The 13,853-nt window shown below is 42.0% G+C and overlaps 1 protein-coding gene across 2 annotated transcripts in view; it reads right to left on the bottom strand.

Annotated features, from left to right (window-relative positions):
* Nucleotides 1-13,853, bottom strand: part of iars1 (isoleucyl-tRNA synthetase 1) — a 147,308-nt gene that overhangs the window by 19,614 nt on the left and 113,841 nt on the right. For both annotated transcript variants that reach the window (XM_034166180.1, XM_034166181.1), the window contains exons 26-27: nucleotides 10,315-10,489; nucleotides 3,676-3,788 (exon numbers count right to left, since the gene is read on the bottom strand). In XM_034166180.1, coding sequence (XP_034022071.1) covers nucleotides 3,676-3,788; nucleotides 10,315-10,489 — 288 coding nt within the window. The remainder of the gene's footprint in view (nucleotides 1-3,675; nucleotides 3,789-10,314; nucleotides 10,490-13,853) is intronic.

The following is a 13,853-nucleotide window of genomic DNA, read 5'->3' as shown; positions in this document are numbered from 1 at the left end:
TGTTGTGGCGAAGGATTTGACAGTTGTGACCATTGGTGACCTTGAAAAATAGGTCAACGTCCCCGGCCTTTGAACCCATGCGAAGTACTCCTCCAAGGCAAATACCCACCAAATATTAAGTTTCTGTGAGCAAAAGGCGCCAAGCTACGTTGCGGCAAAGGATATGACAGTTGTGACCATTGGTAACCTTCAAAAGTAGGTCAAGGTCACTGGCCTTCGAACCCATGTGAAGTACTCCAAGGCATGTACCCACCAAATATGAGGTTTTTGTGAGCAATAGGTGCCGAGCTACGTTGTGGCAAACAAACTGCAGCCGGACAGACGGATGGACAGAGAGACAGACAGACGAACAGACGGAGGGCCAGACAACCTGGATGCTATGTGCCCAACCCGTGCTTCGTAACTTTGTTTAACACTGTAGCATTGTAGTAGATATGCCAAGCCTGCCTGGCGCTGCAACGTCTCAAGAAAAAAAAAAAAAAAAAAAAAAAACAGAAGTAGACTAGAGCATAACAGCTAATCAAATAAGCAACAATAGCTACACCTTTCCAACGCGACACACAGAGTAAAAAAAAAAATAGCATTTTAAGAGAAAGACAGTCCACGTTGATCATCTGAAATAGACTGACTACGCATTTAAAGTGAAGCAGTGTGTTTATTTTTAAAAAACACACTGTCAGCTCTACATTGGGAGTGACTATTCGCCCGGGGCCCGGCTACTGTCTCTCTCTGCCCGGTGTGAGGGGAGGCCCTCACACAGCTAAGCTCCGTCCCCGGCCACACTGACAAACAGTTTCTGAAAGAAGATCCTCTCAGCAAAAGTCCACTCTTTCAAGTGTGTTTTGCTGAGACTCACACTGAGCGTTTCGCTTTTTAATTTTTGCTTTTTTGGGCAACACACAACGCTTCACAAACACTGTAACTTAAATAAAATAAAAAACTGACTGCAAGGCTTGCATGTTCAACCACCAGCTGAAATGCATCTGCTGAATCATAGAGAAAGAGGGATTAAAAAAAAAAAAAAAAAAAAAAAAATCACGCAGGGACCCAGTTCACAAACATTAAAAACCAAAAACAAAAACCCTTAAAAATAGTTAATAAAACAAAACAGAAAGCCACATCACATCGCCATTTCAGCAAAATGTCAAGATTTTGGCACAGCGACATTGTGCCATTGCTTAAGGAGAGCCCTGGACTATTGATGATGTTTAAAAACGCAAAAGTACTTTTTATCCGATTACTCGATTAATTGCCAGAATTGATAGAATACTCGATTACTAAAATAATTGATAGCTGCAGCCCTAATATAGGACAATACCCAACTTTAAATAGCCATGACTGATTTTTCTAGTGGAACTGACGTCAACAATGAACATATTTCGATGTTTGACACCCTATGTGCAGAAGCTGTGATCAGTGCCTTAGTATAGAATATGACCTCAGTTTGATGGGTGTCTCCTGTTGTGTCTGTAAAGACAAAATACATAAAATCGCAGCAAACTTGTTATACTGTCAGTTTAAAACAATTTTCTCAATGTTTAAGATAAGAAAAGCCTTTATTCATCCCTCAATGGGGAAATTTCAGTGTCACATCGCAGCATAGAACAGTAGGAATAGACAGAAGGGCATGCAAAACAAACAAGTATCTCTTAAAAACAAGAACTAAAAAAAGCACTGAGTGCCGGGTAACGCTAAGGCTACCATTGTTCAGTTCAATGCTGCACTGCCGGAATGATATACGAGGTCTGTTAGAAAAGTATCCGACCTTTTTATTTTTTTGCAAAAACCATATGGATTTGAATCACGTGTGATTGCATCAACCAAGCTTGAACCTTTGTGCGCATGTGTGAGTTTTTTCACACCTGTCAGTTGCGTCATTCTCCTGTGAGCAGGCGTTGTGTGAGCAGTGGTCCACCCCTCTCGTCGGATTTTTATTGCGAATAAAATGTCTGAACGATTTGGAGCTTTGCTGCATCAATTTTTTCCAGAAACTGTGAGAGACCTCCAGGTGGACACCATTCGGAAAATTCAGATGGCTTTCAGGGATGATTTTATGGGGATTACACAGATTAAGGAGTGCTCCAACCGGTTTAAAGACCAGCCACAGCTGATGAGAGTGCGCGGCGCTCCGAGCGCCGACTGACAGGCTCAAACCCCGTTGAAACAACCAGATCATTTCCAACGTGAAAGCTTTGTTGATCCGGGACGTCGTCTGACTTACACAAAAATGGCAGAAGACGTGGACATCAAGACTTTTTCGGCACATTCCACTGTTACCGGAGTTTTTTTGACTATCCGAGAAATTGTGCATGAGCTGGACATGCCGGAACATGTCCTGTGAGGCTTCGTCACGGCGTTGCTTTGCGCCACGCAGCTCTGCCGCGACGCGCGGAATTCCTCCGCTCCTCTTTCCATGACAAAAACTCCTGTAACAGTGGAATGTGCTGTTCATTTCCAAACTGGACGCTGTTTTGACCCGGGACGTCATCTGACTAGCACAGGAATTGCGGAAGACGTGGACATCAGCACTTTTTCGGCACACTGAGACAGACGTGCGGAGGAATTCCGTGCGTCGGGACGGAGCCGCATGGTGCAAAGCAACGCCGTGATGAAGCCTCACAGGACATGTTCCGGCATGTCCAGCTCATGCACAATTTCTCGGATAGTCACATGACTGAAAAGCCACCGAAAGCCGTCTGAAAGCCATCCTGTGAGACCAACACGGAGGTGGTTTTGTGCCGCACCATGAGTAGCACGGTGGCGCATTCCTCCACTCCTCTTTCCATGAAAAAATCTCCTGTAACAGTGGAATGTGCCGAAAAAGTCTTGATGTCCACGTCTTCTGCCATTTTTGTGTAAGTCAGACGACGTCCCGGATCAACAAAGCCTTCACGTTGGAAATGATCTGGTTGTTTCAGCGGGGTTTGAGCCTGTCGATCGGCGCTCGGAGCACGGCGCGCTCTCAGCAGCTGTGGGCGGTCTTTAAACCAGCTGGAGCACTCCTTAATCTGTGTAATCCCCATAAAATCGTCCCTGAAAGCCATCTGAATTTTCCGAATGGTGTCCACCTGGAAGTCTCTCACAGTTTCTGGAAAAAATTGATGCAGCAAAGCTCCAAATCGTTCAGACATTTTATTCGCAATAAAAATCCGACGAGAGGGGTGGACCACTGCACACACAAAGCCTGCTCACAGACGAATGACGCAACCGACAGGCGTGAAAAAACTCACACATACGCACGAAGGTTCAAGTTTGACTGATGCAATCACACGTGATTCAAATCCATATGGTTTTTGCAAAAAATAAAAAGGTCCGATACTTTTCTAACAGACCTCGTACACTGTCGGGATGTAAAAGTGATCAGATAAAGTGACTTCAGCGTGAAATGTTACTCTGATATTTACAATATGGACAGGTTAAAATATAGAAGTTAATATAGAAGTTAAAGTGACTTGAGTTTGCACCACAAGTTAAATTATTGCACCTAATAAATACAGCAGGTAATGACATGATTATTGTCCTGGTTGCTATGGTTACCACAGTACTAGCATTGTTCATTGTACAATCTGACAGCAGCCGGGAGAAACGATCTTTTTTTTTTTTTAATCTTTTTTTATCCTTGAGATTGTATGCAAAGTCCTCAACAGAAACACAAGTGGGTTTAAAATTCCATACCTGGGCATCAGAATGGGCTTCATACTGAGCAGCTGAGTCAGAGCTCTGGTTAAATGTGTACATCAGCCTTAGATCATCTTCATGGAGCTCATGGCCATCCACCACTATGGATCCTTAAAATGAAGGAAAACAATAACTGCAAATTTACAAACATAACCCTTCAAAAATGTCTTAACTGATAGTACATTGTAAATACAGTGTGGTGCAAGACCTCAACACTGTAAAAGTAGTTTATTTAATGAAAAGCAAATACAAACTTTCATATGTATCAGAATGTGAGGAGTCAAACTTTTGCATGCAGAAATGCACAACAGCACATGGTGCATCATCCATATACATTTATTGTATCTCAGCTAAAATAAGACTACATTATGAACTGAAAGAAATTTGAAAGTCAGACATCCAATTTGCTTCCTTTAAAACAACAGTTCACTGTTTGAACCAAAATATATTATTATTAAAGTTACCTACAATAAAGAAAAAGATGTTATAATATGACAAATGTTTTAAATGGTTTGGAAGTGATGCATTTCTTTCTGCTGATGTGCATGACTAAAGCCCAGGTTACACATAGACGGTTTTGTTTGCGGGTAGTACGTAGACCGAAGTTCGCGGTAGTTCCGGCTGTTTTCACGGTGGAAAGGGGCAGAGCATTTCCCCGGCGTTTTGAGCGCCGTACTAGCTGCAAATACGCGGATAAAACGCCGTTAAATCCGCCGAATAAAGCGGAGTTTTGACGCCGTAGCATCCGGCACACATCAGGCAACAGGGGTTAATACCCAGTTCTATCCTTTACAATCGCAGGTTAAGACGCGCGTGAGAACGGCGGTGTTCTGCTGCCACCGATAATGCCCTGTGTACCGCTGGATTTATCCAGGCAAATCCTGCATTACTCCAGCAACTTTTGCTTATAAGCACCGCCCCCAGAGTATAATAGGCTGAAGCAGCTGTCAGTGCAGGGGGATGGAGTGACAGGGAGCTCACCTCTCAGCCTTTTCTTTTCTCTCTTTTTCCCCTCCTCAATGTGTTGCTCGTTCCCACCACAGGGCTACCCCTGAACCAGACCTCTTGGTAAGTCCTTGCCGCTGCCAATTTTATTTTAGGAGGTATACTGGAGCTTCTCTGCAAAAATATCTGGAGCTGGCCACGAGTGAGAGACCTGCATGCAGCGCGCTAGCGTTTTTATACTGACCGCCGCCTATCGGCCGTTTGGAACGCCGTTAACCAGGAGGAGGCGTTTAGAACAGCGTACTGTCCGCTAGTGCCGCCGTTTTGTCTGCCTCTGTCACCGGTTAAAATGCCTTTGAGGACGCTGATGTGGGCTCTATTGCCGTTTTACACGCCGTTGGTTAGGGATACAATGCCGGCTGCCAATTACGGCGATGTAAACTGCGGCACTACAGGAAGGGGCGGGATGACACGGCGATTAAAAAGTATCAAACGCCGTTGTTTGCGTGGTCTCCGTCGTCAGGCCACTTCTCCGGGAGCGCTCCCGGAATTATTCGACATGTTGAATAATTTTTTCGACGATTCCCGGTGAAGCTGGAACCAAATCACACCACCGTGCGCCAGCGTTAACTACGGCGTTCGATCCCTAAAACGGCCCGGAGGGGGCGAAATCTCTGCCGGGACACTTCCGGGAGAATTTACCGTCTATGTGTAAACGGGGCTTAAATCAAACATTACAATCACACTTTCAACTTTATAAATGTAGAAAAATTCTTATTAAACAATTAAAGGGGAACAGAAACACTTTATGAGAATTTGTTTGTGCATTCCTTGGTAAAAATTAAGTGTTACTCATACACTTGTAGAATGAGTGCAGTGGAGTGTAGATAATATTATTTGAATCAAATCTGCTGCTAAATTGACATGTAAATCATCATTGGCCCCCGCGACCCGAACCCGGAAAAGCAGTTGAAGATGAGAAGAGATGAGATCTCCATTGGCTGAAGTCAGTGGAGGGCACTTCGGTTGACGTCACTGGTTGGGGTCTCCTCTGCTGGGGACGAATGCAGTTTACTGAGCTCGCTCAATGAAGTTCGATTAGCCCCTCAAGAAACAGGTGGAATATGCCGGAAAGCTGCACATGTTGGCAAAGCCACAAATGGAGGAACAAGGGAGACAATATTTCCTTCCATAAGTAAGTGGTTTTGGTTATTCTTCTCATTTTGTCTGTGACATTTGGTTGATAAACAGGTGCATGTTTCCTACCCGTGTCTATGTCATCTGAGGACACACACACACACACACACACACACACACACACACACACACACACACACACACACACACACACACTTCATGAATGAAACTCAGTCGCGAATCCTAATTGAAAATGCAATAACATCTGGGAACTTCGCCACTATTTTGCCCGGTTAGGAGGCGTCATGTCGCTGTCCATGAAGGAACGTTCGCGTTTAGTGGGCAGCATTGGGAGTGCGGACTCTAGTAGTCATATATAACCTCTTTGTTGGTGCCTATGGCACGGAATCTCAGAACGAGGCTCATCTTCTCCCCAACCAGTGAGGTCACCCGCCTGACCTGCATAAATGGCGGCAGCCGGTCGATGTCAAAGCCTCTCAGACCACGACTAAAACAAGGTTTTCTGTAGATGTTTTATGGTCTTAAGTGTTTCTTGAACTATCAAAAGAACGCATTTTTTGTTTATTCATGTAATAAATAATCTGTGGCCGTTTCTGTTCCCCTTTAAATTTAAACAGCATCTGTGTATTTGATTATAGACAACCTGTTCGAGAAACTCAGCAATAGTCCCCTCTGAACTCACATTCTGAATAATCTGGAGCAGTATACCTTCATATTTAGCATTTCCTTACATTGCAGTCTTGATAAACACGCCCATACCAGATCATACATTCCAAATAATAACACAAACCAAATCTCAGAAGCTTTTGATCTCCATTTTGCTAATGGCAGCAATTACTCACTTCTGTATTGACTAAAAGCCGTGACCATGCTCTTTTCACTTCCACACCCAGAGGCAAGCAGAATCAATCACTCACTTTCCTTGCTGTGATTCCCCTTCTTCCTCCCTACCCATCTGTTCTTTCTCACCTTTGGTCTTCAGGTGTTCTCTTGTAACAAAACTGAAGACAGACTAAAAGTTAGCGTTAAAGAATAATACAACTGCGATCAACCCACATCAGTCTACACGTATGCAATGACCCCACTAAAGTGTTTCAACTCCTTTTGAGACATCAAAATAATAGCTCGGATACCATTTTAGAATGTGTAGTGTACCTTCCAATATGCACCTGAATGTTACAAGATCTGCTGGTTTTTAACACCCTCTGCAACTCTGCCCCAAATTCCTCTAACCTGTTGTGGTGCATAGAACAGTTTCACTCAAAAATCAAGTGCTGTTTTCACAAATACTCTGAGAGGCAAGTCACCTCTGGGACCTACACTGGTGCCGCACTTCACCACATGCATGGCACCATGGAACTGAGAACTGAATCAGAGAGCCAACTTTGCCTAAAATTTTCTAGAAAGGAATAATTGCCTTTGAGCGATTAAGCAAAGTGCTCAGAGCAACTCCAAACAAGGAAGGGGTACAAATCTTTATTTATTGATGAGGTGTGGTTGACCCCATTGGTAGATATGAAATATTCTTCAAAGAAGTACTATCTCATTCAGACTCCAATCTTCACTGTTAGATTATCTTCTAAACCATCGCCTCATTGTGGTTGTTTTACTGTAACATCACTATCAATGCATGTTCTGACAATTCTGTGCTGTGCACTTTGTTTTGTTTGTCTTATTATGGAACAGATGATCAGCCCACTGTGGCTGTTTTAGTTTATTGATTGATTGATCGATTAATTTCTCCCTCTGTAATCAAACAATAATTGAATGGTTTTTCCTTACCACTGTGCTTACTGAAGGGATGTGTAAGGTTGAGACCTTGATCATGTGTAGCATTTCTTGATGACATATGTCGTCATTTGATGCCATCAATGGAAAGTGAATTGTGACTGGTTGAAGAAAAGAAAGATGCAGTGCATCCAAAAACTATTCACAGCGCTTCTCTTTTCCAACCATTTATGTTACTTTTTTTTTTTTTATGTTTTGCAAATTTATTAAAATAAAAAACTAAGAAATCACACTTACATAAGTATTCCCACCCTTTGCTCAATACTTTGTTGATGCACCTTTGGGAGCAATTACAGCCTCAGGTATTCTTGAATATGATGCTACAAAGCTTGGCGCACCTATCTTTGGGCAGTTTTTCCATTCCTCTTTGCAGCACCTCTAAAGCTCCATCAGGTTGGATGGGGAGCGTCAGTGCACATTTTCAAATCTCTCCAGAGATGTTCAATCAGATTCAGGTCTGGGCTCTGGCTGGGCCACTCAAGGACATTCACAGAGTCTTTGTCTCATCAGACCAGAGAATTCTGTTTGTCTTCAGGTACCTTTTGGCAAACTCCAAGTGGGATGTCATGTGACTTTAACCAAGGAGTGGCTTCCATCTGGCCACTCTACCATACAGGCCTGATTGGTGCAGAGATGGTTGTCCTTCTGGGAGGTTCTCCTCTCTCCATAGAGGAATGCTGAAGCTCTGAGAAAGTGACCATAGAGTTCTTGGTCACCTTCCTGCACAACAATACTGCACAACAATATAGGGACATCTGGAGTGAATTGAAGAAATTGAAATTGACCAAATCAAGGCATTTTTTGATTGATTGGTATTTGTCAGGATTTGGACTTTATGTGGTTGGTATATGTTCTGTTTTATTTTTATTTTTTGCTTGCATTTGTGTTCTGTCTGTTCTCTTGCGCTGTCTTTCTCCTTGGGTTTTCTCTGTCCTACTCTTTCTTTTCTCTTAGTGCTTGGTGGTGGGCGTTCCCCTCTGTCTGGCCACACTTGGTTTCTGGAAGTTTCTCTGCACGCCTGTTCTTGATTTGCAGCTCATCACCTGGGTGTTTTATAAGCCTCACAGTTTGCTCTTGTCCCTTGCCAGATCGATGTGCCTTGTGCCTTCCTTCCAGCTCTGTTCGTGTGTTTTTTGCCTTGCTATCATTGTCTCGTGTTTTTTGACCACCTGCCTGTGTACCTCGACCACGCCCAAGCCTGATGTTTTTTGTACTGTTGCTCATCTTGGACTGCCTTTCTGTGTACCGACTCCAGCTAACATCTCAAGTAAACACTTTAAAACTACAGAGCTGTGTTTCTGTGTCCTGTATTTGTGTCCAGCCTGCTTTGCCAGTCAAGCCTGATAGTATTGGATAAATGAAACTGGAGTCATTAAAATAATTGTGTTTCCTCTTACTTTGTTTGATGTATACGCGGTGCCAGCAGAGCGACAATCCAGTCAGCACTGCTGCTACACAATAGGGCCATGGTGCAGACTTTGAGAGCACATTAATGCACTCCTTTGCTTTACACATGCAATATGTCTGCGTTATTCACACAGAACATCCACAGGTGGAAGGTTGCGATGGACTGCGTCACTGCATATCTCCAACTGGCAAACACTGTCATGCTGTGATCATTTTCATTTCTGGAGTTATTGAGTTGGGAGGAAGATGTGAGCGCATCTCTAATGGGATCAACTACAAACATCACCTCTGTACAATCTAATCTGTAACGTTTCATTAACTCACTGTCAATCCCATTTCAGAGAATATTTCCTCTGCCTCTAACTTTTTGCCGTTTTCACATCTGCTTAAGAAACTTCTGAGGGTTATATATATATACATATATATATATATACATACATACACACACACACACACACCTGTTTCTACTCCTAACAGTTTTTCACCTTATAAGCTATCTGAAGGGCTAACATGTGAATATCTTATCTTTCAAAAGAGTATAGTCTTAACCTCAAGGGGAAACTGTAAAAAAAAACATCATAATTCTAAGAATATTGTTAGAATTTCATCACTAGGAGCAGCTCTTTTTACTAGGAAGATTTAATATAATGCGAGATCTGACTCCAGATCTGCATACAAAACACCTAAACTAAGGTCATCCTAATTCACAGAAATGCTGACTGGTCCTATTTCACACACTTTAATATTTATACAGTCTTTCTCTAAATTTGAGCCACTTATTCATGATCCCCAAAGCCATCTATCTTTTTTTTACTTTCTGTCCTTCTCCCTTCCAAGTGACTCAACTTCAAACCTCCAAATGATTGGAAATGTTAGGTTCCCACAGCCCAGATGACCTCCACTGCTACTTTCCCCTGGGAATCTGGGTCTCTCCTGATCTTTCTGTAATTGGAGAGACAAGCCACCTTATATTGCTTTGATCCATCCTACAGTTCATATTATAGTTTCAGAGGGGTTAGTGTTAGTATTCTGAGAATAACTGTGGGTGCCTGCAGGCTTTCCCTGCATGGTTATGATCATAATTGGCAATTTTCTAATAACTTTCCTTCTCAGATTTAAGAGGAAAAAAAATATCCAGCTACGAAATTATACTTACTGCTTCTCACAAGCTTAGCATCTGTTCATTCCCCACACAACTAAGTGGTAAAAAAAATAGAGGTACTATTTGCATATTTGAAGATAAGCTCCAGGTAGTGATTGCCACAAAGTAAAGACACATCTTCATTTGATACTGAAGTGTGAATACAAGTGCTTGTTTGTGTTTAAAATCAGTTGTACCCGTCTTCTGGAAGGTTTCTAGCTGTTCGTTGGTGAGCTCCTTGATAGAAGCAGTGATGGCTTTGAAAGCTCCCTTTAGTCTCTTTCCCAGCACCATGTGATCTGGCTCTGCTCTCAGACGGATGCCGTACTTGTCCTTGTCACTTGACAACGTCAACTGGCGCACGTTGAGCTCCTGAAAGATGCAACAAGCACATACCATTTCTGATTAAATTTGTGTCACTATTTTGCTATTTTGAAACTACTTCTGCAGAACATTTATACTTGACAGACCTAATGCCTCACAGACAAAAATAAAAATTCGCAGTGAATATGTACTACTCTCGATAAAAAGTGAACCCAATCAATAATTACAGTGTCAACAAAGAACATTGTTTATGGGGGGGGGGGGGGGGGGGGAGATCAATCTCAGTGATGTCTCACCATCTCTTGAATGGGGTTTGGTCACGGACGCCACGAGAAGCATCTCTTTCATCTTGACAGAATGTATAGATTGTGGGATTTAATGACAAAGATATGCAAGCATTCAAACAAAATGATGCATTAAAAATACAAACTACTCCCATCTAAAGGAGGCAGCCGATCTGCTCTGTGTAAGCCTGATCCCATCAGATCGCAGAAGCTAAGCAGTGCGGGACCTGGTTAGTACTTGCATGGGAGACCTCTTGGAACACCAGCGGCTGTGTGTGTTTCTCCAGGTAACATTGGAGTTGCGTCAGGAAGGGCATCCGGCGTAAAACTTGTGCCAAATATCAATCCAGATTTGGTTGTATCCGCTGTCGCGACCTTGAACACAAAACGGGAGCAGCCGAATGGACAACAACAACAACTCTCATCTAAAGGAGAAATTCGGCAGGAACTTTACTTAAGCCCCTTTCACACCAGGCACACTTCGAGTTGCGTTGTGCGGTGTCATGACGACACCACGTGGATGCAACTGAGTGCTGAGATGATGTAGCTCAACGCCACAACGGACACAAAGGACAAAGCGAATCGGACGCCAAAAATTAAACATGTTTAAATATGTCGAGCACAGGACGCAGAAAGGAAGTGGTTTCAACGCAAGTCAGGGCAACGCAACGGTACTCAACGTGACTGGAAGCCACCCTCTCACAATACAACATTACCTGACGCCAATTTATGATTCCTGCTGTGTTCCATTGTTCCCAAAGTATAAATCAGGCAGGATTGTTTTTATACCGTGTACATAATGCAGTGAAACTACACACTCCAAAAAAAAGAAAAAGAAAAAAAAAGAATGCTGCACAGAAAAAAAAGAAAGCTGACTGCAGCCTGACTGCTGCTGCAGCTACTTGCTCTTAAATTCTCTCACAACTGTGTTTAAATAAAGTCCATAAAAGTCCTGCTCACAGACTGACTGCCAGAGACAGGACATGTCCACATCCAGTAAAAAGTCCCGACATCTCCAGTCCACTCACAGATGATTCGTTCACGTGCACACGTGAACAATCAAAAGAAAAAAAACAAACAAACTGGCTAGCCGCAGACAGTTCCTCGCTCTCCACTCCAACTCTCTCATCACTGTGTTAAATAAAGGACAATAAAGGACATAAGTCCTGCTCACTGACTGATTGCCAGAGACAGGACATGTCTACATCAAGTAGAACTCCAGACATCCCCACATCTTCACACTTCAGTTATCAACAAATTTAAAGACATTTTAAAGCAACATTTTACACGACAGAACTATGACTCATTAAGGTCACTAAGATTTACTTCACGAGCCAAAATGTATTTGGTTATTTGTAATTAACAGCTAGTAAGACTGTGCCTACTAATTCCATTTACAATCCAGTGACAACTTGCTAATAATATTTTTTTTTCTGAAAATGAACAATATAAATTTATCACCACAGTTTGGGTAGTGTGATGGTGTTTACTCTTTAAATGAACCAACTCATTTCAGACTATGCATTAAGCTACACATGATGAAAGTTAAAAGGTTCTCCCCTGGGCAGAAGAACTTTGGCTGCAGCCTTCACCATCAACTAACACTTTCTTACCAGAAGACAGTTGGTGGCCAGCAAGGTTAAATTGCTATTATGTGTTAATTTGTTTACAGTATCCAAGAAAATACAAGGAAATACTTGTACTCAAAATTTACAAAAACAAAGTTCTTTTAATGAAGTGTTTACATGACAAGTGTGGCAACTGGTGTAGAACAAACGTAGTATAATTAACACCAAGGTTTCTGAGCAACACGTGATGGCACACATCCCCTGCAAATATTTTATAATCAACAACTCGGTGTCTTTAGAGTGTCAGCGGATTCCAGTTGATGTTTCTTTCCAACACATGAAATTAAATACTGATGACTAAATGTCATGAAGAAATACAAAGGCAAAACACAAGAAAAGAAATAACAATTCATTATATCAGATTTGGAATAATCTGTTAAAAAGATTATACAACCCCTGGCAAAAATTATGGAATCACCGGCCTCAGAGGATGTTCATTCAGTTGTTTAATTTTGTAGAAAAAAGCAGATCACAGACATGACACAAAACTAAAGTCATTTCAAATGGCAACTTTCTGGCTTTAAGAAACACTATAAGAAATCAAGAAAAAAGATCGTGGCAGTCAGTAACGGTTACTTTTTTAGACCAAGCAGAGGAAAAAAATATGGAATCACTCAATTCTGAGGAAAAAATTATAGAATCACCCTGTAAATTTTCATCCCCCAAATTAACACCTGCATCAAATCAGATCTGCTCATTGACATTGACCCTATGCCATGACATTGACCCTATGTGTCTTTTTGTAAGGAATGTTTTTGCAGTTTTTGCTCTATGGCAAGATGCATTATCATCTTGAAAAATGATTTCATCATCCCCAAACATCCTTCCAATTGTCCAAAATATCAACATAAACTTGTGCATTTATTGATAATGTAATGACAGCCATCTCCCCAGTGCCTTTACCTGACATGCAGCCCCATATCATCAATGACTGTGGAAATTTACATGTTCTCTTCAGGCAGTCATCTTTATAAATCTCATTGGAAAGGCACCAAACAAAAGTTCCAGCATCATCATCTTGCCCAATGCAGATTCGAGATTCATCACTGAATATGACTTTCATCCAGTCATCCACAGTCCACAATTGCTTTTCCTTAGCCCATTGTAACCTTGTTTTTTTCTCTTTAGGTGTTAATGATGGCTTTCGTTTAACTTTTCTGTATGTAAATCCCATTTCCTTTAGGCGGTTTCTTACAGTTCGATCACAGACGTTGACTCCAGTTTCCTCCCATTCATTCCTCATTTGTTTTGTTGTACATTTTTCAATTTTTGAGACATATTGCTTTAAGTTTTCTGTCTTGACGCTTTGATGTCTTCCTTGGTCTTCCTTGGTATGTTTGCCTTTAACAACCTTCCCATGTTGTTTGTATTTGGTCCAGAGTTTAGACACAGCTGACTGTGAACAACCAACATCTTTTGCAACATTGCGTGATAATTTACTCTCTTTTAAGAGTTTGATAATCCTCTCCTTTGTTTCAATTGACATCTCTCGTGTTGGAG

The sequence above is a fragment of the Thalassophryne amazonica genome, chromosome 3, assembly GCF_902500255.1.
Source record: "Thalassophryne amazonica chromosome 3, fThaAma1.1, whole genome shotgun sequence".
NCBI lineage: Eukaryota > Metazoa > Chordata > Actinopteri > Batrachoidiformes > Batrachoididae > Thalassophryne > Thalassophryne amazonica.
The sequence above is the reverse complement of the archived record's forward strand: the minus strand, read 5'-3'. Positions and strand labels throughout refer to the sequence as shown.